This window comes from Haplochromis burtoni, unplaced genomic scaffold (genome assembly GCF_018398535.1).
Source record: "Haplochromis burtoni strain Fernald_Lab_line unplaced genomic scaffold, NCSU_Asbu1 Contig_90, whole genome shotgun sequence".
In the NCBI taxonomy this organism is placed as follows: domain Eukaryota; kingdom Metazoa; phylum Chordata; class Actinopteri; order Cichliformes; family Cichlidae; genus Haplochromis; species Haplochromis burtoni.
Window position 1 is genome coordinate 1681175 of NW_024582451.1, and position 24403 is coordinate 1705577.

Here is a 24403-nt window from a genome sequence, read left to right on the forward strand (position 1 = left end):
AGAGAGAGAGAACAGGCACATAATATACCACACTGCCCCCTTTTGATAAGGAGGCCAACTGCAGCATTTGATCCCCAAGGGTTTGGTGTAAATGAGGAAGTCCCAACTCTTGAAGTGGGAGTGTGTCTCATTCCTTCATTAAGCTGCCAGTGCCTGCAGGGAGTCTAGCACTCTTCCCACGCATCAGTGGCCACAGCGCACAAACAGCAAACAATCAGGCTGACTTTCAACTGTGACTTTCAACAGAATGAAACCACCCTCGCCTCCTTTCCTGCCTCTCTCCCCTGCTCTCATTCTCTTTCACTGTCTCTCCAACAGTTTCTTTCAACTTGGAAGACGAATTTGCTTCTGGCGCAGTTTAAATGAAACTTGCCCTCTTACCGACAGATTCTAACCTTTAATATTCTGGCCCTTTGTTGGCAAGTGTATATCCAACTTTCATCATGCAATATGTATCGTTATCGCCCTGTGGCCCCCTAACCCTCACTATGAAATGTTTGTGCATTGCTCTGCCCAAAGCCCAAGCTGCTTTCAGATGAGGAGATTGAATTTCAGCTTTCCGTCATTACTGTGTATAAATCATGCTCCTTTAATTTGCATGCTTTGCCAAACTCACTTCACATGTATTGCCTTACTTCGCATCACGCTTCCAGTATTGCCAAAATGCAATGCTATTCAAACGCCAATGAGCATTTCAATTTGTTTGTGTGTTTACGGCAGAATACCGGCAGTTTTATTAAAGCCGGAGCAGCCGAATGCGTGACTGCACACCTCGTCCTCCGCCATGCATCCTTACCGTCTCGTGTTCTCTCTTCCAGCTGATTTTCCCGTGCGGAAAAGCCCCATAGCCCCGTCTGCATTCCTTTCCAATTAAGCCAGCATCATCTGATTCCAATTACTCTAATTATAGCAGCCAGGGTTGTGAGTGAGAGGGGCGAGAGAGGCAGCAAGCGAGACAGAGGAGCAAAGAAAGCAAGCAGAACATGGCGAGCCTTCACACTTTAGAGAGCAGAGAGCCAGGCAGCCTTAAGGTCACTCGAACGGCAACAACAACAACAACAACAACAGTAACTAACAACAAAGAGTCCTTACAGCATCACAGCAACAGCTGCGAAGGTGTCACAAACACTCACTGTAGCTGGTAATAGTGAAAACACATGATAGTGACTGACCGTGTAATCGCACCACACAGTCTGAACAAGGTCAGGCTAATGGAAGGACATGGGTGCTGCTAATCACTCTATGACGCGATGGGCATTCGTCCACTCAGTTTGTCTTGTGAGAGTATGTCATATAACGAATCCGTCCGCAGTCTCCGAAGCATGTTTGACACCTGGAAACTCCCATAGTAATCTGTAATGACCTTACACAGAACGACACCTCTCAAGCACTACTTTTCCTCATAATGCAGTGGGCCACGATGTGGTTTTCAAAGCCAAGTGCCCAGGAGGAGATGCCAGGGCACCGGACTGCCCTGTTTTTAAAGACCTGTTTGGCAATGGTAAACACATTTCTTTCGGACTTTGACTCCCTTTGCGCCTCTGTGTGTCTCTATACCTCTGTTCTGCTCTCCTCTGTAAATACCATCCCCTCCACCCATTGCCCTAAATGCCATACACCATGGAATAAACTGCAGATTTGCATTTTCTTTTATTTGACACAAATGTAGTATTAAAAAAAACAAAACAACTTCATATGCATATAAACAAGTGCAAACATATACTATATGCTTTTGCCTGTCATTATGCGAAGATGAAAGTTTCATTTGACAGCTGTGACATCAAACAGCGGGCCATGTTATGATGCAGATGCTGTTAAATTAAGAGCTCATTAAGGATTGCCGAGATAACAGACTGATGAGCCAAGATGGTTTGTGGAAGGGTTTCTAAAGAAGGCTGGTATTTTCTGCTTAATCTTGACGTGTTCATTGTGTAGTCATGTGCAATGGGCCTTAGCATTGCCTTCTTACGGCTTGCGTTTGTTTTTATTTTGGTCTCGCGCACTTGAGACCAAGGCTCTCGATCGTGACGGCTGTGGTGATAATGGCACTGACCACAATTATGTCGTCTAGAACGGCGCTGATAAAAGACGGAGTGTTTATGGAAATGCTCAGACCTGCAGGGAGACGTGTGACACTTAATTTTCTGGAGACATGAAGCTGTTGACATCAGATGCCTGATGTTTATATAAAGTCAGTCAGTAAGTCTCAACTCGTGAGGACCTCTTCCTCCTTACAGGATGCTCCTCCTTGCCGCTTCCTGTCCTCGTTCTCCAGTCTTGAGCTCTCTCCCTCCATCATGCTGTTTTGCGGACACTGGTGTTCCTGTCTCTCCTGCCAAGACTCATGACATCTGTCTAGACATTTTCATACTGCTGGCTTACAAAACAAATACTCCCTCTTTGGAATAACTAGGAGCTAATCCTCTTCCATTTTTATGTATGTCCATGCCATCTGTGTCCATGTACAGAGTCTTAAGAGTCTCTTGTTGTTGTTGTTGTTGTTTTTCTGTGCCTTTACATTTGTTAATTTACTGTGTTTTCATATTAAATACTCAGCTGTATGGGTGGAGTTACCAGCTTTCCAACTTTAAGATGGCTGAAGTCACAAATTTCATGCATGACTTCAGAATTTGTCCCACAGTGTTGTGTTACCACTGCACTTTAGTGTTAACACTTATTTTTTTTATTTTTGCAGAACTTATTATACCTCCTCACTTCATAGTTTCACCAGCCGGTAGTTTCCCCTCATACTTCCTGCCCTCAGCGTGTTCCTCTCTCCATCTCCAGGAAAAAGGAAGCTGTTAAGAAGAGTCTTTTCCAAGTTTTTCATGGAAAGGGAATGATAAAGCCATTGAACTCAGTGGGACACCCAGGGTGGGTCGTTAGTTTGCTTCCACTGTATCATTAGTGTCCATAACAAACACATTATCTCCCGCTGTACCACCCTTCTTCCGGGGCATTTAGGGTGATAATTAGACTGTAACAAGCAGCGGTCCCTTCTATATAGGTCATCCACTGCTAATGATGCTCTGACTGAAATACACACCGAGGATTGGGTTTGGGTTTGGAAGCTAACTATACTGTTTTTGATGGGTCAACAGAGGGAAATAAAAACATTTTTTTTCCCCTTTTTTTTTCTTTTTTGTGCAGCAGTGTTTTTTTTAAAGCCTGGAACATGTCAGTTTTATATTATTTTATCAATTCATGAAAAAAGAGCCATTAATGAATGAAAGGTACGTACATAATATTGAATTACACAATTATCTTATTCCTGAGCATCGTGTTAAGCCGTCCCGTTTTTCTCCTCTATATCCAATCACGAAGTTCAAACATCTGTCTGACTCCTTTTCCCTATATGTCATCAGAACCACTAGTAGAGTACTTCTGCATGACAGATGGTTGAAATTAAACAAGTGAATGGTATTTATTCACAACTTTCTTACAACTGGCCTTTAGATTGTATATGGATAAATGATTTGGGCCAACTAATCAACACCTACAGGAGCTTTTAGGACATTCCAATCTAAATCCATAGGCATTCATATGGAATTGGTGCCGTCTTTGCATCTACAGCAGAGATTTTAGAGTAGTTTTCAACCCCCGCCATAGTTATTTCAAAATTGATTAATAAGGTTTGACCAGAGAGACAAAAAATGTATTTCTAGATATAATTATATACAAATTAAGACTAGTTTTCACCTCTGTTAATATGTCTCAAATAACATGTTGAAAAGTCACAGACTTTGACAAAAAAAGGGTATTAAAACAGGAATTAATGAGCAAATCAGAGCAGCTTTCAAGACCCTTGGTTGTGGGTCTGAAATGTAAGTAAAACTCCAGATCAGTGTTTTGTAATTGAAAATCATTGCATCAGCTCCATGACTGAACCTGACTGATGTCACATAAATGTTGATTTGTTCTGAGTGGCTTTCTTCGCACAACACTTCCATTATTGCTTTTTTATTACTTTTGTTGTTGCTGTTTTCCATTGAGAAATAATTCTTTAATATATATTTCAATATTTCTGTGGCTCTCGCCTCCACTGTGTTTTCATTTCTTTGTACAGATGTGACAGAGCTAAGGCAAAGTATTTCTGCTGCAGTTAGACATATGATGCTCACATCGCCGTGTAGTTTCACATAGCAGCCTTAGTGTTCCCCAGTGAGTAGTGGCACATTAAGGAATAACAAATGAGTCCATGACCCAGGGTAGTAATTCAGGGTGTGTTTGTGGAGTAGGCAAACAGCGTATGCTATTTGCTTTGCAGTAGATTCATAAGTGAAAATTGCATTGTGCCTCCATTTGGAGAGCAGGTGATGGAGTGTGGAGGGAAACATAGAGATTGTCACTCTCCTGCTTTCTGATGATGCTATACCACTCTCCTGAAAGGCTCACACATCCTAGCTGTCATCTTAACACTGAATCTGACTTGTCAACATATTGCATTGTGCCGCTTTTTTAAACGAGAGCGAAAAAGAGCCGCGTGCACTCCTGCGCAAGTGCTTTGTGTTTGCGAGCTGAAGAGCAAGTCATCGATACGTGCCGAAGCGCATTCGTGTGACCGTACATTCCTCACAGTCTGTAAATTTTGACCCTCTAACAGAGCTAGTCTGGCGAACACATTGCTCACACAGACATGTGCAGCCTGTTGAAGTCGCTTAAGATCCACTACCATGGCTCATTTCACCCATGTACCGTGGAGTCAACATATATGACAATTTTATGATGCGGTAAACCCCATCATGGGCAGCTCTTTGAGGAACACACACCACGAGAGCAGCGTGTGTCGAGCCCCTCTGAAGTGGGGAGGAGGCTGTGGCTTGTTGGAGACACATGGGATTATTTAAAGTGTTTAAGTGCAAAGGTCAGCGTGCAGTTTTGCTGTGATCTTAGGGACCCAGAGGTATGGTTTTCCAGCATTTATTTATTTCATTTTATTTTTTGGTTTAGTGCTCCTCCGCATGCTGTATTTGCTCACTGTGGTCATCCACAGAAGCGATGTCTTTGTGGAGTTATTAAAAAATGTTTCATTGCAGACAAGCCCCTGGGGTGGATCTGTGACATACATGAAAGTTGGTTATAATTACACTGTCAATGCTTCTCCTTTTTTCCAGTACATTTGGTTAATGGCAAAAGCAGATTATTTCCAGACATTTATCTGCTACATTTAGTTGTCATTGCTAACGTTTTGATTATCTTTTGTTCATTGCTTAAGCTTTTGTGAACATAGATGAGTGTGAGATCAGACTCACATCTATGCGTATTTGGTCCTTTTTCACCTGAATGCAAATTTGTATGGACATATTGACTTATTCCCCAAATTATTCCCAAACTCCTATTTTTTTCACATAAGCTGTGCTGTCCTTGTTCATACTTCTTTGCAGAACTTCCCTTTGTGGCACACAAACCCCTGTTTTGGAAGCGTTCATCTGGATCACATTTGGCTATAGGGAGAGCTTTTCCAAGTTTGTGGCTGTCCAGCCTCACTGACCGTAATAAATCTGGATTTTCACAGTCCCGAGAAACAAAATAAATGGATCTTTCTATTTTGTCTTTCAAATTATTTGTTGACGTTATTATTTTTTAATTGTTCAAACATTTTAAATTCACTCAAGAATAAAGACGATTCTTTTTCACATTTGATAGTGAAAACACTTGGGCTTAAATGAATGGAATTGCTAGTAGGAAGCCAACAGCGGTTAAATGCTTGTCCCCCTTGCCTCTTAATGAAATCACTGCACCCAAACAAAAGATAGAAGAACTTTCTTTTCAAGCAGCTTTTCTGTTTTATCCCAGCCCTCACTAAATCATCAAGAGATTGAAAGGAAACTGTGAATTAATCCAAAAGGTTAAACATTTTCAAAAGTTAAGAATGATAATAGACAAACGAGACTGAAGAGAGAATAACGTGAAAAGATGCACCGCTTGTGCGAACAGACGACCTCGCGCATGTAGAGAAAATCAAACAGTTTACAGTTTTTCTTTTACCTCACACATACGCGCACTCTTACACCTTTTCCTCATTCTACTGAAAAACCAAAAACCTTCAGCACCGCTCGCTGCCTCCACATGATGTCAGCCAGGAGGAATTCAATCTCAGAAATGATATCATGAATGATGCATAAGACGGAAAAATGCATTTACCATGGCCACAACACAATGAGCTGTTGTTGCAAACACCGTAATGGAAAAATACGAAGGTTACGGTGATGAAAATATATTACGAAACCGGAAAGGCATTTGTGAATGTTGCTGAGGGAGCACGACCGAGGACATAACCGCAGCTTACAGGGAAAATCCTCAATATTTCTACAAAGAAGGGGCGAATTTGTCATGAAGTCTTGAGGGAACAGAGTAAAAAAAAAAAAAAAAAAAAGTAACTTTGCATGTATGTGTGCCTGCTCACTTGCGTGTGCATGAGTTTTGTCTCCTTTTGGCGGAGGGTAAGGCCCAACGTGCCCGTCTTCCATGTTAATAATGGATTTTTGATATGAGCTCCACATGAAATTTTAATCTCTGGAATATTAGCTCACCGAGGGAGATACAAAATCAAATCAGGGGGTCGTGATTAAACGGGTGAAGCGCATATCGACCCATTTAAATTCACATTAACCCAGCATCAAAATGTATGAGCCATGACATTGATGGCAGACGTAATTTAGTGGTGTTATGTCTGTTTTGCAAAGTAAAGGTTTGATCTCTCGACCACACATCTGCAAAGCAGATAAAAGCCTTCAAGCTGTTGTTGAGACAGTGTCGCCGCGTTGATGAGGAAAAATAGTTATGGGCAGACACCGAAACTGTAATGTGTGGTTATGGGGCAGACGACCCTTTGTAGGCTTTGTTTTTGCAAACCAATAAATGTTACTAATATCATTGCTAAGAAGAATGCAAGTGAGTGCAGTGCAGTCCTTTTGGATGGCAGTTTTTGTGTGAAATGGTTCTGATCATGCAGTCATACGATATGCACTTTTATTTTTTAACTAAAGACATATTTGTACAGGCGTCTGCGTTGCCCCAGTGCCAAACAATCATCCCCCTGCCTCTTATCAAAGGAAGTGTGTCTCATACTGTGAAGGCCAGCTGACTGAAACAGGATGAGAATCAATGTGAGCATTGACAAGGTTATGTGTACAATCCTATTTGCTAGGCATTTGTTTTCTTCTAATTGACAAAGGATCACATACAAAAAATCTTGTAAACAAGCTCCCCCTCATTGGGTAGAGCAGGAAGGACATCCAGCAGACGCTAATGAAGGACATCCAGCAGACGGCCAGGTAACGTCCTGGATATCAGCACAGCAGTCATTTTTTAAAATGTATTTATTTTAGCAACCATGACGCAGCATCTTCATTGAAAGGTTGTCACTGAATGTCAAATTGTTTCATGGGAAGTCAAACTCGATGTACTATGAGACTTACTGGACTGGATGCTTGGAAATATCACAGAATAAAACTGGTGATTCCTTTTTTTTAAAAAAAAATATAATAATAATAATATTAATTCTCCAGGATTTTTTAAGGGATTTTAAAGTTTTTCTTATATATTTTCACTGATTTTCAGTCCACTCATGGTACCTAAGATTGAAATATGAATCATTCAAGCGTAAAAAGGCTCCTAACTCAAGGGGTCCAGCAGAGCTGTCTTTGCAAAGAACCAATTTTATATTCCAGGCACTTACTAGCAGCCTGTTGCAAAAACAGAGCATTTGTTCCCGTTTTAGTTGAATCAACGAAAATGACAAATATTTGTCCAGCTTATCCAAGGGAACACCAAGGCATTCCCAGACCAGCAGAGAGATATAATCTCTCCAGTGTGTCCTGGCTCGGCCCGGGGCCTCCTCCCAGTGGGACATGCCCAGAACACCTCACTTAGGAGACGCCCAGGATGCATCCTTATCAAATACCCAAACCACCTCAGCTGGCTCCTTTCAATGTGGAGGAGCAGCGGCTCTACTCTGAGCCCCTCCCGGATGGCTGAACTTTTCACCCTATAACCCTAAGGGAGATGCCAGCCACCCTTCGGAGGAAGCCCATTTCGCTTGTATTCGCAATCTCGTTCTTTCCTACACTATCCACAGCTCGTGACCATAGGTGAGGGTAGGAATGTAGATCGACCGGTAAATAGTTTTTGTCCAAAATTATTATTAAAAAAATCACTGAACCTTATTATTTTACTGTCATACACAGTTTAGGGTTAAAAAGATGCTGCTGTTTAAAGTAGGGCATAAAGACTAACGGACTGTTGGTACAACACTACACTTTAACTTCTCACTAATTTGGATTAATTCTGTATGTTATGGTAGCAAGTGAATTTGACCTTTAATGTTTGCACTTGTTTGCATTGGTGCAGTAAATAGCACATCGAAAGATATACCAAAAGTCCCTTTTGTGCCACAGCGCTCACTGTGCCTTATGTTGGATGAATATTTTACCAGCTACGCCAGCAGAGAGCAGATCAGGTTGAGAGAATGAGTAAAACAAAGTCCCACCACACTGTGTTAGCATTCTCAAAGGCTCAATAATGTATCACCCACTTTTGTTCCCTTACGCAGCATCTATCATCTCAGAATAATGCAGAGTAGCTGGAAAGCCATTTTCCATAAGCAGTAATGGGACAAAGATTGACAGTGTGTGTGTTTGTGTGCTTGTGTCTAAAAATCCCATGTTGGCTCATGCTTACGCGTGTGTGTGTGTGCGTGTGAGAGAGACGTTGCGCTTATGAGATGCAGAGCTGTGCAATAGCATTGTGTGTAATTATGTGAGTGAATGAGTGTAGGCCTTAAAACCAAACTAAACACCTCAGTGCCTCTGGGTACTAGGACACACTTAGTTGTCATTGGCTTGGATTGCACTCATGGGAAAAATTCTGTGGCTGAATAATGTGATGTATTAAGGTGTGCTCTGCAGCAACGTATGGTAATTTGTAAGATTTTTATTTAATCAGGTAACATTGTATTCCAGCCAAATGGAACACCGCATGAGCAAGGTGAACCTCTAATCTTTTGCCCCTGAGCTTCATATTCTGCTCTTTTTTTTAATCATTTTCATCTAGTAAAATACATAATCTTAAAAAAACAACTTTGTGCCCTGCTCCAAACTTCAAATTACTTTTTGCTGTGACAATGATATTGAGAGGTTAATTAATGGGCATTTTGTTAGCCACAATCTGTTAGTGAGTGGATAATCCTGTTGCAGCTACTAAGACTGATCAATCATGTGTATCCTTATGCGAGCAAAGAAAGTAATTGATCAGACTGGTAGCTTACAGTGAGCATGACTACAGCTTAGAGAAGCAGAAAGTCAACAGAGAAGAAGAAGGAGAAGAAAATAATCTTTTGGCATGTAAAGATAAAACATCTTTGATCCAACATATGCAGCACTTGGAGATATACATGTACTTTTATGTACATGCATTATAGTAAGAGCGCTACCATTTGATGTTACTTTTTTTTTTTTTTTTTTTTTTTAGATGCACTGACTACTTTAAATATTTATTTTTTCACATTTCAAAATTCTGTTGTTCAGTTGCCACCACAGTCAGAAAAGGCCACCAGTTTGGTATTTAGGACCCTCTGGCCTGGGGTTAGGGTTCCTAACCACTCTGGTCATGCAGTACTGTTGAGCCACCCCTCATTTCCTTATATTTTGCTTTTCATTCTAGCATAAAAGGGCATCTAACTCAAGGAGTGAACCAGTATTGTGTCTAAACTTAACAGAAAACTTGATAAAATCACATTTTAAATTGTATCTTTAGGCATTTTATGCGTTTTTGCAACAGGCTGCTAATTGTAAAAATTGGTTCCCATTTTGTTAGTCGAATCTACAAAAAATGCCAAAAATAACACAGTTTGACAGACATAAAATGATAAACTAGAAACTGAAACGGTCTCAGTGGAAAGATGACTGTCAAGAAGTCATTTTTAAAGAAAAGAAACAGGGAGAAAAGGAGCCAAGTTACACAAAAACTGAACCAAAAACAACAGGTCTTATGGAGTGATGAATAATAACAAATCCACATTTAAACATTTTTCTTTAATTGAGGTCATGAAAAAGGTGAAATAGTAAGGTTATATAGCTGTCTGTCAAACACGGTGGAGGCTCTGTCATGATTTGGGACTGCTTTTCAGCCTCTCATGTTCGGGACCTAGTCAAAACTGATGCAATTACAGAATTAAGAAATCTGGAAAAGCATCTGATTGGCTTAATTTTTGATCCCAAATGCAATGCAATAAAAGCATACCTGGATAAAAAAAAAAAAAACACATTGCAGAATAATATCAGTCATGGCCCAGACCTCAACATTTCTGATTACTTAAAGAAATGACAAGAAAGCTTCCCTATGAGAGTTGAGGCTATGTTAAAGAAAAATCCAATGGTTTTATACAGGAAATGTGAAAGAAATGTGTGGTGGCTTAGGACCTTTGGGCAGTGTTGTCTGTTTGCCTACATTTGAAGAGAATCCAATGGGTTTAATGGAGGTATAACGAATTTAAAATGCAGAAGTGACCTTACTTGTAGCAATTCCAAAGAAAGTTTACGCAGAGATAGAGGAATGAGTATCCGGAAGAAAAAGATTGAGTCAGTAATTTTTTTAGTTTTTACCACCTGTCACATGATTTGCGGTGCCATATTCCTGCTCCTTCTGCTGTACACAAAGCTTTAATGGGATACTCCCACTCACACTGAAATGCGTCCAAAACACTAAAAAGAGTTGATGTATCTCTAGATTACAAACAACATCATCTTATGTGCGATGAAATGCAGATGATGGTGTTACTAATGAGTTACTGATGTTCTACTAATTATTACATCTGCTCACTTATTCTTGGATATAGTTGCATACAGCAGTTTGAATTAATTCCTCTCTGATTCTCATTTCCCTGCACTCGAGTTTTAGAAATAAGCTAATAATTAATGTTTTAAACCAATCATATGTGCCGTCTTCTTAATCTTTATTTTTTTGTCTTCCTTAATATTTTCTTTCACTGCTGGTAACAAGTATGTTTGGATGTATTTCAAAACAACAACCAAAAAACAAACACATTGAGACCTATAATCAAAAAAAAAGAAAGAAAGTAAGGACTCGGTGCGTGCGTGGGTGTAGCCGTCATTATATGCAGTGTTAAGCGAGGAGATTGGTGTTGTTTTGTTTTGTTTTTGATGCTTTCTTAATCACAATCAAGCCTACAGGTGCACACGCCAAAGTGATTACAGCAGTGCTGCCCACTAAGCCGATTCAGTTATGAATTAGCAGAAAGATGTTATCTATAAGAGAAATAATAAAGTAGTTTTAATACAGCTGCTAAAGAACTGGCAGCTATATGCCTACATAGTATGATTGCAGACTTTAGCTTAAACCCATTTACTGCAGAACTATTAAAGCCATGTTTAAGTGACAGGTGTTTCGGGCTGTTTGTTCACACATAATGTGGTAATTGGATTGTATAGGCTGCCCTGAGTGATGGCACAAATTCTTTGCCTCGTAGCCCTTCACAGCCCTTTGTTTCTAACAGAAGGTTTGAATCAGAAATATGGATTTCATCAGTCCTTCAATGAGCAGCCGAAGGACCTCACGCATTACCAGCTTGTGCTCTTGTTATCTCTTTTTTTTTGGCATTGTAACATGCTGTTCTGTGATTAAGCCTGTCTACGTTGGAGGCATTTATGCATATTTTGAAATGTAAGGTGTGTTTGCATATGTCCGCTTGTCTGTAAAGATGCGTATCAGATCGAGCGAAACACTTCCTCCCTGCAAAGTTTCGCCATCTGTCTGTGAAATCGGACTTTGATGAATACATGGAGCCGTTGTAGAGGCCAAACTTTGAATCTGACGTTTTTTTGCGGCGCTGAAAAAATAAGTAGCTGCTATTTGTTTGACTGGCAAAAATAAATAAAGTAAATTCGAATTCTCACGTCAGAGGCTGACCATGAAACCTTTTGTACACTTGCAGCCTGGCTGTGCTAACAGCTACGTGCTCTTTAAATGACTGCAGAAGCAGTGAAAGACTGCGATAGGGATATATAGTCTTGGATGTGGACCGGGTTTGAAGTCCGGTGTCACAGAGGGTCTTTCATAATAGACAGAATCACTACAGAGTATTGAGGAAGCGTTTGACAGTAGCCTGTACAAAATGAAGTAAAATGATCCAAACCATCCACTTGAGAGTAGAAACAGGCAATGTTGGGAAGCACTCATCAAAGTGCAGCAAGCTGCCCAGCTGACTTTGCCTGCTGTTGTCTGACCAGCTGACTAGCCAGCTGACAGAATGATAGGTCCTTTGTAGTGTAGCTACTGTTTTGTCTCTGAATTCTCCAGCTCTTCACAAATTAAACTCAAATCTTTTGAAGTGAGTTGATGTGCTCATAGGCTTCTTCTCTCTCTAACTCCCCATTCTGCTCCTTCCTTCTTCTTGGTTGGCCAGCTTGTCTTTTGAATGCATTCTGCAGACTCAGGCTCCCACAGCAAGATCTGAGTACAGAGCCTCAACCTATATACAAGAGAACAGGAACACTCCCTCTGGCATCTGCAAACTTGTCAGCCACACATCCTCACAACAGCAGAAACACAACAACTATTGCTTCCTTGCAGTTTTCTCCAACCAGTCAACACATAAACCATTGTCTGTGGCTTTAATTGTGCTCCTTCAGGCTGCTGGTTAGTCACACAACAAGCCAGAGTGGCATACCTGAGGGAAGTGTATTGTGTGTTTGTTGTAGCAAGGATTGACAACCTTATACACACGTATACCCAAGCACGTATACGCTTGTAGAGTGTGTATCTGAGCTCAGAGGAGCATCCAAAAAGCCCTATAGTACCAATTATACATAGAGCTCTTTACTCTTGAGCAAGAAGAATGGATAGAGGGCGACAGGAGAGACGCCATGGAAGCAAGGACGGACAACGCTTGGTGTACAAAGTTAGGAAACTCTCATTACTGAAAGAGAAAAGGAAGAAGGTTAGTAAAGTGATTTAAAGGAAAAGGGAATGAAAAGATGTGGGTGCAAGGTAAATCAGGGAGAGAAAGGATTGTTGGAAAGAGACTGAAGGCGACTCAGAGTCTCAACCTGGATTTGGATGCGGTGCCCCGAGTCAAGTCACATATCTATCTTTCTAACGTTTAACCGTTAAATGGATACAGCCCTGAGAGCCCTATAGGCAGAACGAGAGACTTCTAACGCCCGACGTTTCTTCTCCCTCCAGCGTTGTCAAAAGGCAACAAGGGCTTCCTTTAATGTGCCATATCTGCCTGTCATGTCAGCTGCCTCCATCTCTCTTTCTCATCGGCTCTCCGTACCCTTTCATTCCTTAACCTTTTGCACGTGATCTGCAACTCCTATTTTCTGTTTAACGCAGATCCTCGCTTTCTTTTCTCTTCCTGTCTAATACTCTCCCTTCCACGTAGAATGGTAATGTTCTCAGAAATTACAGTGAGGTAAACAGAGCAGGGTGTCGAAATGAAATAACTGCTACAGGGCTGTCAGCTCTAGCGAGGGGCCCATCCGTCAGCAGGAAATGACATGTCGCACCCCCCACCGCATTTCCCCCCCCCCCGTCCCGCCATTCTCCCTTTCTGTCACACGCACAGTTGGATTCCTCCTGTCCTCCTGGTGGCAAGGTGAAGGAATTATGCTCATCAAAGCCCCAGTGCAGCCTGGAGCCTTTCCATTAACCTTCCACAATGCTGGTCAATGGCGAGAGAGACATTCAACCGTCGACACGCAGAAGAAGGAGGCTCGCTTACACGACTTGAAACACACACAGAGCCGAAAGATACATAAACGCATACACGAGTGTACAGTAATATAGTCTGCATTAAATGGAACAAACACACATAATTACTAATAGATGGGCTACACACAGGTGCACGCAAGCGCACACACACCTCAATTACCGTTTCATTCATAGCGTGACAGCGGAGCATGTGCAAAGGCTGACATTAAAGGAAATTAAATCTCCTTGAGGAATGGGCCAGCCCATCTCACCTCCCGTCAAAATACTCCAGTTTCCACTCCTCTCCATAACCTTCTCATCTGGGTATTTAGGGCTTTGTGATGCGGAACGTCATCAAAGAGAAAACTTAGCGAGGCGGCCGTGCGTAGACGAGGCCTCCCCCGCGATAATCCCCCACCCCCTTTGCAAACGGAGCCCTCTACTTTTAGCCCACGCACACAAATTACCGCATCACATTCTGTCCTCACTCTTTCACCGCGTGCGCTGTCTCGTGCTTATAGGAGAAAGTGCTTTCATTCCAGTGTGCGCGCAGAAACTGTCTTATCATTGGCTTAGCTCAATGAGGGAGTCAGTTAACTCTTTGATCCGGGCCTCCTTTCTGCATCGGAATACGAAGCCTATTTGACATAATCCTGAAAAACATCAGCTCACGTAACCAATGAAATTCAAAGGAAGGCACAGCTGCAAGGGTGCACACACTGAAGGGACTTAGCAAGAGAGTGACACGTGTACAGTAGATTTTTACAGACAGATTTAATTAAGCTCCATTCACTGCCAAATCCCGTGTTATACAAACTCTTGCGAGCTTTTTCTCTCACATGCTCCAAAGCACCCAAATGTGACACACTTGTAGAATAAGGAGGTGGAGTTTAGTTAGGTAATTGAGTTTCCTGGGTAAAGGAGAAAAAAGCTGTGGTCTCGGGCGCTGGCTTTCTCCCAGAGGTTTTCATCAGATCAAACATGTCCTGTCAGATAAGACAGCTAATTAATCAGGGGAGGGACCAGTCCTGTCCACTGACGGATAGAAAGATGGAGGCAAGAGACTGGTGGAGACACTTCCTTTCCTCTTCCTTAACCTCTTTCTCCATCATCAGCAGAAAGCAAAACAGGACAAAGTGAGAGAGTGTTGCCTGTAGAGTCTGTGAAGACTCTCAAAGACAGTGTTTACGCAGCCTGCAACTGAAGTAACTCCACAACCCCCAGCTGAGAAGATGACAGACTTCTGTGCTGAAGTTGCTGTTTACAGTACTGCATGTGCGTATGAAATATGTAACTGAGAATTCACTTTTTCAAAAACTTCTTAGGCCAAGTCAGCTGTTTTTCCAAATAAAACCATATTAATCTCCTAGGACCTGGCGTCCACATATGCGGACATCACATTTTGGGTTATTTAGACCAAAATACTCAATTTTGCCCTACAAGGGCCTGATATCCACTTACAAGGACATTATACTGCTACTGTTCTATCAACATTTTAAACAAATATCCTCATATGTGGCTCTTATTTTTCTTAAAAACAAAAATAAGGTAAAAAGAAATCTGGTAATTCTTTGTTTTTACATTCATCGGGCCCCAATCAGCCCAAATATCAAAGAGAAATTAAAAATGCATGCCGTGGAAGAGTTCAGGTCTTAGGAGGTTAAACTAAATTTTAAAGGAAATTCCAAAAGGTCTGGACGTAGCGTTTTCAGTGGGAGAAACATTTCGTCACTCATCCAAGTGACTTCTACAGTCTCAGCTGACTGCAGGTTTCCCCAACCTTATAAACAGTACATTTGCACAATAGCTGAAACCAGCTATTTGATTATTGATCAAAGACCACTGACCAATGGCTATGAGTATCATTCACAGACAGTAGGGCGATGGTTGCAATCACAGCATTGTAGGATGGCGAAAGATGTACCCATAGGCCCCCTCCTCAATTCAGAGCTGGTCTTTCCCTTTTCACATAGTTAATATCAAAAAGTCATTTGCCCTCAGTTTTTCTTCTTCTTCTTCTTCTTCTTGTCTTGTTGCCAATTTTTAACATTTATGAGCCTGGACTTGGCAGATCCACGCCTTAAAAAAATGTATTTATTGATTTCATTTCATACATTTTTATGCGCACGTGTCTTGGAAAATTGCTGTTGTTATTCAGAACAGATTCAGCCACCTTCCTCATTATTAGATTGTAGACCATGACACAGATTATTACTGCCTTTTTACATGATGGTGCTTAAAGCTCCTCCACTGCTCACATTATTGATCTAACCTGACAAGGGAGGCTGCTCTTACAAATCAGAAGGAAATTAATTTATAATTTATTGTATCGCACATGCACATTTAAAATGAATCGTACATAATAGATGAATATTTTTCTTTTTGTTGTTTATAAGACTTTAAAATTAACTGATATTGTTTTAACATTTCACACTCTGGTAAACACTAGAAGTTTTACCTTTTACTGATGCAACAATAATCATGTAAGTGTCATTAAAATGTTTCAGTGCACATTCTCTTATTAACTTAGACCATGCCTCTGTGTAGTGGAATTAACTCGTGATGATCCCAGCGCCTTTTGAATGAAAGGATGAAAGACACAAGTGTGAAACAGATCAGACCTGGCTGTTTGCCTGATTAAAGTGGACTGTTGCTACCTGCACGTTGGAAAGATGGATTGAATGTTATTCGGTTCATTTGAAAGAGTATATGCTAATTCGCCTGTAGCATATATGATTAGAACTAAGGGCAGCACAATGTAGCTTAATGCTTAATTAAGAGAGACTGACTGACTGGTGGAAGAGAAATATAGATGGAGGCATAGTTTGGTGGCTTGCCTGGCACAGGCAGTGACTGATTGGCTGGTGGGGCTGTTTCCAGCTGCTCTACTGTAGATCTCAACGGGCTTTCTGTTACCTCGGGCTCACCCCAGCACCAGCTGTGCTTTCGTACCTAGCTTGCAGTAGCCCCTGGGCACTACACTGAAAACACTGTTGTATAATACACAGCTTTTCTTTTGCTGTTTCTCTTGATTTTTTACCTGACCACTAAAAAGAAACATCCAGAAGATGCCATTCAAGCTATTCTGAATATATCCACCATGCTACATACATTGAGTGCACTAATACTTGCACATGCTTAGAACCAGTAGGTTTGCTACATTTTTTATATTTCTTTATTGCATTTAAGTGGAATATGTGAGTGTCAGCAGGGCCAGATGTCATGCGAGCTTAGCCTGGATTTGGCTGCACAGTTAGCAGTATTGCAACACGTTGCATGATTCCTCACAACCCAAAGCTGATGTATTATTTCATATTTTCTGCAATTGATAGTGATGCATTATTTCTCATACCATCTTCTCTTTTCCTTTCTTCTCTTTGCCGTCTGTCCAACCTCTCCCTCCTCTTCACTCCTCGAAATCTCTGGCACTGCAGCAACAAGAGCAGGACCCCACCAACCTGTACATCTCCAACCTGCCAGTGTCTATGGATGAGCAGGAGCTGGAGAATATGCTGAAGCCTCTGGGTCACGTCATCTCCACAAGGATACTGAGGGATGCCAACGGGGTCAGCAGAGGAGTCGGCTTTGCCAGGTAAACAATGTTAATGAAGCAAGTGTTAAATATCCCTCCTTTCAGTCCCTACAAATGGTATGCCAAGCTCTAAAAGCCAGATCATTTCTGTAATACAACTCTCTAGCATCTCTCTTTATGCTGCACACCTCGACTTTGTAATAGGCTTTATTTTAAAAATGCTAAGTCTGAAGAGTAAGTCGAGATAAGCCTGCTGGCACACAGTAATCAGGGTTATTTTTTAAAACTTTACAAAGCTCCCTCCCGAGCCACAGAAGACACTATACAACTGTTGCCACAGGTTGAGGAGTGTTCCTTGTGGTGAGTAAATCTAACGAGGATTTTTACCCACTGCTCACATTAAGATCTGCCCTAGTTCAGCTGTGCCCTGAGATGACTCGTGTCTTGTTTTTGGTACTAAATTAATAAAATACATTGTATGTGTACTAGCAAGCACACGCTTGTGCATTGTCTGAAATATGAACTGGTACTTATGTAGCGCTTTTCTACTGAATTTGAGCAATATCCACTACAGGCCTCATTCACCCACATATTTGTACAAGTGCTTTTTTCTGTGCCTAAGCACATCATGTTCACACGCTCACACTCACATGATGGATGCATCAGGTGCAACTCAGGCTTCAGTATCTGGCCTGAGCATAGTTCGACATACAGGTTGGGCTCAACCACTGACTTTCTGATTAGTAGACGAGCTGCTACTAATATGCTTTTCATTTTAGACAGTGAAAATATGAAAATATGATTTGATTCTTCCTCTAAGCCTGTTTGTCCATCCATCTGCATATGAGTTAATGAATGCTTTCAGCTGTGCATTCTCAAAAATTAACAGATACCACCAATGATTGTGTGTGTATTATATATAGTAATAGTATATATAGTAGAGTAACGGATGCTATTTTTCCCAAAACAAAGTCTGAATGACTGAACAGTTTGTTTCTTTTTCTACTTAGAAAAGTTTCCACTTCAGCTTGTTAATCCCCCAAAGTCATAAACCGTTCTGTCCTTGTCCTCGACAGCAGCCACCAGGCTCTCATTCCTCTCCACACATTCCTTCCCTGTTTACCCAGAGGAGGCCAATGACGGCCACAGAACCACCATCTTGCAGGGATTTTTCTTAATCACCTGCTCTGGCTGAACTCCTCTCCTATTCCCTGCTCTATTACCAGGGGTTACAGCAGGACAGACTGGCACAAACACACAAAAACACACACACACACACTTGCGCACCAATATGAGCATCTGCAGAGTTAGACCTTTACGCAGGCGTACACACTTGTGAATATGCACGCGTGCATGCTCGTGTGCACGCACGCAAACACGCGCTGAAAAGCAAGCTCTCACACAGAGACACAGGTAGGCAGCCTCCTGCAGACCAACAAGCAGAGCACAGCAACAACCTGCCACAGGCCACCTGTTCAAGAAGCTCTCGGTGGGAGGAGGAAGACGCATGACGGAAAGGGAGGGTGAGACATGAGTGTGAAGCGATGATCAGATAAAAGCTTTAGAAGTTAATATACAGAGAAAGAGAAGGTGAATGAATAGAGAAGGAATTGAGGAAACTTTTTAGAAGACTGAGAAATACTAAGATGAATTAAAATTTTCCATGAGCGTTGGCGTGTGATGAGTAAAGAGAGTACAGGTCAGGGAAAAGGGTAAAAAAAAAAGATCCAACCAAAGCAAAAATAAACAAACAAAAACCAACACAATTGAATGTTTTTTATGAATTGGAGAACTCCCATTAGCTGTGTCGACAGACATACAGACAGCTGCTGAGGGCTGTGCTGTGTGGGGCATTAGAGAGAGTAAACTGAGCTAAGTGTTTGTGGGCCGATCCATTACTGTTATCAGAGCCCATTACTCCAGCCCCAGCACTAATCATTGCAGACAGCAGCACCTGATGCCATTAACCAGCAGCGCACACAGAAAATCCAGCCCGCTTCACTGTCTACCTGGCTGACTCTCTGACTGACTTGTTACCCCAAAAGCTTGACTGACCAGCAGACAATGAGTCTGACTGGTTTGCTTCCCTGCGAGTGTCTAACAGCCTGTCCGCCATATGCACTTCATGTCTACTTACATCCTTTCCGTTTACCATCCTGCTGTGCAGCTGGAGAGAAAGAAGGAAAGATGTTATTGTGTGTAGGAAGGCTAAAAAGTGCAATGAAATACAAAGAGAAGCTTTGCTTTGACATTCAGTCAGAGAAGCACTAAATAAACAGTGAAGAAGGGGGATGCATCCAGCTGCTATTGTAAGCCTGTCTCTTTTAAAATGGACAACAAAAGCATCCCAACAAACAACCTCAAAACGGCTTGTGCTTTGATAATGGAGTCCACACCACAAAAGTCATTATTTCATAAGCACTACAAGGTTGTTAAGCTTGAGCGATAAAGAGGTTAGCTGTGCTTCAGGCAGATCCTCTCCGTGTCACTAGCCTGCCTCCTAAAGTGAGAGCATTATGAGGCAGTAATTTCCGTGTTCGTAGGACTGTGCTGACATTCAGTGTTTGGTGTGGATTAGGAGCATATTGCCAGCGTATGTTGTAAACATAAACACTCGATGTATGCAGTTCCCGGTATATTCACTTCAGCTTTCTGATGTGGCACCTATATCAAAAAATCTATAGCATATAAACAGAGATAAATAAACAATGAATCAGAACAATGATTTCTTATAAAATTAATGAATTAATTAACCAGCTGGCTGCTCTTGTACTTCAAGTTTAGTAGTAGTTTATTTTGTTTTGTTTTGCTTCTTTTGAGTGAAAATGTGCTGTGTATAACTTAATATATCTTTTTGAATATTATTTTATAAATTAAAGTCATTTTTAGAAACTCCCGTTATGTTTTGCAGTTAGCTGAGTTGCATTGGTTGGTTCATATCGGCCTTTCACTAACACTCGTGGAACAGAAGGGAAAGAGTGAGGGCTGGGGAAAGGGAGGATACAGGGTCAGTGAGAGATTGATGATGCCAGGAAGTGTGAAAGATTATATATTCTAAAAAGAGGAGTAGGGAGGAGAAAAAGGGAGAACGATTTTGATGTGGATAGGGCATAATGTTGAAAGAAAAGGATGGACACAGTGGGAAGGAAAGGAGGGCACAGAAAGTGAGAGAGATGGGCCAGGAGAGAGGAAGGATAACGGTGAAAGATGGAGGAAATAACCAAGGTTGAAAGACGGGGAAGAATGAGAGAGACGTCAAAAAGAAAAGGTGTAGACGGGCTGGGAGTAAGATGGATGAGATGGAGAGCGCGATAAAGAAGCTATGGTAAAAAAGAAAAGAAAGAAAGATGAAGGTAGCGATAGCAGAAGGATGGGAGACAGAGGACAGGGAAGGGGGAGGCTGACAGGATGATATGAGTATTTTAGGAGGTGAGGGAGAATAAAGCATGAAAATCTGGAAGGCAATGAATTCTGCACATTCCAAGCGCATATTACCATAAAGACATGGCATTCAGTCAAGCCTGGATTTAAAAACTCTCTCATTTTAATATGTCTTCTTTGCGTCTATAAGGGAATCTGCAATATATGCACAACACGGATCGTGCAAATTCATGCAAAAGGATATTTGCTTTTTAATATGTTACTGTCTTAACACAATTGAAATTTTCAGACAAATCCATTGCACATTGAAAAAGAAAATCCTAGCATTTTACTCATGCAGGCTGTAATATGGAAGGTGTTTAAAAATTCTTGTAGCACACACAGTTAAGCTGCAAGTTAAAGGAATATTTTGATATTATTTGCTCTTACATCAACTTAAGTTACATCTTTGGATTTATGGTCTTTCTGTACTGACTGAAACCCTGTATCCCTTACACCTTTTCAATGTCAGATAGGGTGTGTGTATGTGTGTGTGCGCATGCGTTGTAGATCATTTGCTGTAACTTTCCGAAAGCAGCCAGCCAACATTCACGCCCACCTCATGCCATGAGCGGCCAGCTGTGTGGAGGTGAAAGAGGAGACAGCCATTGTAATTGTCTTTCAAACTTTTGTTGTTTTTGTGTGTCCACCTGTGGAGCTTTTGATTTGTAACACTGAACGCAACACAGCGAATGCCTGAAGTGTGTGGCCCTTCTCTACGATAGCCATTCTCCTGGTTTGGCCACACACTTCTGATTCCCAGTGTGGTCAGCAGCCAGTCTGAAGAAGGTCTCCCTGCCCTTAGCTTAGCTTTACAGAAAAGAGCTGCTCTCCAGCACACGATCATTTCTTTAATATGCCAAAGTGAGAGTACAAATTGTTTTAATTTACTGGTGTTCAACTAGTAAAATTTATTAGCCTAGGGCAATAATTCCCTGTAATTGTCACTGTGAGGCAACTAGTCTAGAATTCATGAATGCAGTGCTCTCAGCCAATAATAAGTCACATTTACTAGGAAACACCCACCAAGGATTCTGATTAGTTTTCTGAAATGCAAAATTGCATAGAAAATATGTATGTGCATGTGTGTATATTGGTTACATCTCCTATTATATTTCAAATCTTTGGAGCTTAAGTTGCTCAACTTTCCTTTAGGGTATCTGTTTATTGTTGCAGAGCAGTGTGTGTGTGTGTGTGCTTGTGCATGTGTGTGTGTGTATGTGTGTGAGAATGACAACAACACTCATATGCATTTGAAATGTACGTGTTTTGATGTTATGTGTGTATGATATTAGTGTGTGTAGGCTTGTGATGTGAAGATCAGAGCCCCCCTGCTGGCCAGCTGCTTGGCCTGTATATACTCTTTGATCCTTTGGTTGGAAAAGTGGAGACGAGTCAATCAACTTCCTGTGTTTTCTCTCATCTTCACACTGGAATTGCCTTTTATAAGCATGTAATTTCTACCTTCCCGTACCACCTCATCTTTCACGCCTTTCACCTACTCTCCAAAACTTTCTATGCTTTGTCTTTTCCGTTATGCACAGAAAAGGACTGCATAAACACCTCTTTGCCTGAAAGCCCTGAATTTCATTATGAACCTCTGACTCATGTAACCAGTGACTTGATACGGCAGATCAGCTCTCGATAGTCTCACTGCACTATTAGTATGAAAAGACTGATGCTACACAGCCAGCAGGACACAGTTTAGGGGGTGATGCTTTATGGTTGTAAATGTGTCATCGGTGACACTATTTACCCTGCCATCTCCTGTGTGGCAGGGGTTACAGTCAAAATGGAAATGATGTTGAGTTGTCCAAAAAAAAAAAAAAAAGATGTAAACACCTGCAACACTGCTCTCTGTTGGCCGAGGTGACGCTCGCCTCGATGTATTACGGTTTACCACCAATGCGTTTCTCTTTTTTTTTCTCAATTAGTGGCTCAATTTTCATTCTGTTTTGTGTCATAAAGAAAAGTTCATTTTCTCCCACATTCTGTAAGACTTTTAGGGCAGATGATAAATGGAAGGTTTTTAATGGCTCCAGAGTTTTATGCTTTTAAACTTCTGCTACAAACAGATTGTTAAATTGAACCCTACATGCCGCATGTCGTTGCAGGATGGAGTCTACAGAGAAATGTGAAGTAGTGATACAGCACTTCAATGGAAAATACCTGAAAACCCCACCAGGCATTCCAGGTGAGTCTCACCTCTTTTGCTTCACATTACTCTCACATCACCCCTTCCTTTTCTTTTTTTTTGTGTGGGGGAGGCATCATTTTGCAATAAGGAACTACCTTTCTAATTCACTTATGGTAATTCCTCATCTCAGATCTGCCGGACAGCTTGATAGATTGCGTACACTGCTGTTTCTGACATCTGAAGCTAACTGTCGTGGTTCTGGCTCAATAGCTGATGGTTCTATAGGTCTCTTCCTCGCTCGCTCTCTAACGTCTTCACTCCGTGTCACCGTCTCTCTCCCTGGTGGTGCTCAGGCTGCAGGCTGGAACTTCTCAGGCAGGAGAAAACCCTCTTAATATTCACACTCATGCCTCTGTGCTGTTCTTCGCAATCTACTTAAGAGCTTGCACTCTCCCCTCGTTCCTCTTCTGCTCCTGCTCTCTCTGTTGCGGTGTCCTCTCGCCTTCCTATCGCTCTCTTTTCTGCAGTCACCCTAGACAGTGGCCAAGGAGAAAGCAGACAGGGAAACATGGGTGAAAGAAAGAATAGCAGAAAATGGAGACAGACGTAGAGACGAGATTGTACCTCGCCGTGTATCGGTGCTGAAAGAGGCATCACAGTTCTACAAGTAAGCAGGCAAGGCATTGGAAAAAGAAGCAAGTCTCCAGGGGAGTGAGAGTATCAAGAGGTGGCAGTGGAAGAAAAGTGAGTTGGAAGGGAGTAAAGATATGGGGTAAAAAGTGTCAGAGGGAAAGGCCAGGATGAAGAAAAAATGCTGCTTAAGCACTTTTGGGGCCAGGTGCTGCAGCAGAGTCTCCCGTGTATCCCAGCAGGACATGAGGGCCAGACGGGGTGATACCCGAGGAGATCTCCTTCACCACTGTGGCAGCTATATTAACACTCACACCTCCAACCAGCAGCATAGAAACAGACCCATAAATCGCTCTCCTCTATCCAGTAATATCTCAGAAAGACTGGATTTAGAATCTCCGTATGTGCTCAGTCACTGCATAGCCAGCAGCCATTAAAGGCAAGGTGAGTGGTTATATTGAAGTTGAGCCGTAATAGGAAACCTTTAAAGCTGTAATATCAGGCTGACCTTCCCCTTTAAGGGTCTATCTCCCTGCCGCTCAGGCTTTATTATTGTTAATGGATTGTTCAGGCTTGTGCCAAGCATGGAGATTTACCGCCCTGATCGAGGAAATCCTTCTGTGGAATTAAGAATGGTTACGTTTACAAGGTCCGCTCTGGTTCAGCGCTGCTATGGTCCCTGCTAAAAGGTCTATGAAAGCTTCTCTTTCCTTGCTTTACACCTGAACTTTTACTGTTCTTCGAGTTGTTGCCATTTGTGATATGTGGTGATACGGTACTTCCAAAGGTTGCTTTCGGTTTATTAGCTTGGGCTTTACTTTTGTAGTTTTTGTCACAAGCCTGATATATTCACCTGAATTCACCGGGAATTTGGGAATCTGATGAAATGGTACCACGCAACCTGAAGGGAACAAGCCGACAAGCAGTCAGAGAAGCTATGCAACCAAAACTTGAGTAAGCAAGTCAGAATT

General features: G+C 41.7%; 1 protein-coding gene across 6 annotated transcripts in view; it reads left to right on the plus strand.

Annotated features, from left to right (window-relative positions):
• The window catches only part of LOC102292681 (RNA-binding motif, single-stranded-interacting protein 3), a 284741-nt gene that overhangs the window by 195436 nt on the left and 64902 nt on the right, over positions 1-24403 (plus strand). For all 6 annotated transcript variants that reach the window (XM_042222666.1, XM_042222667.1, XM_005927656.3 and 3 more), the window contains 2 exons: positions 17148-17305; positions 22780-22859. In XM_042222666.1, the coding sequence (XP_042078600.1) occupies positions 17148-17305; positions 22780-22859 (238 nt within the window). The remainder of the gene's footprint in view (positions 1-17147; positions 17306-22779; positions 22860-24403) is intronic.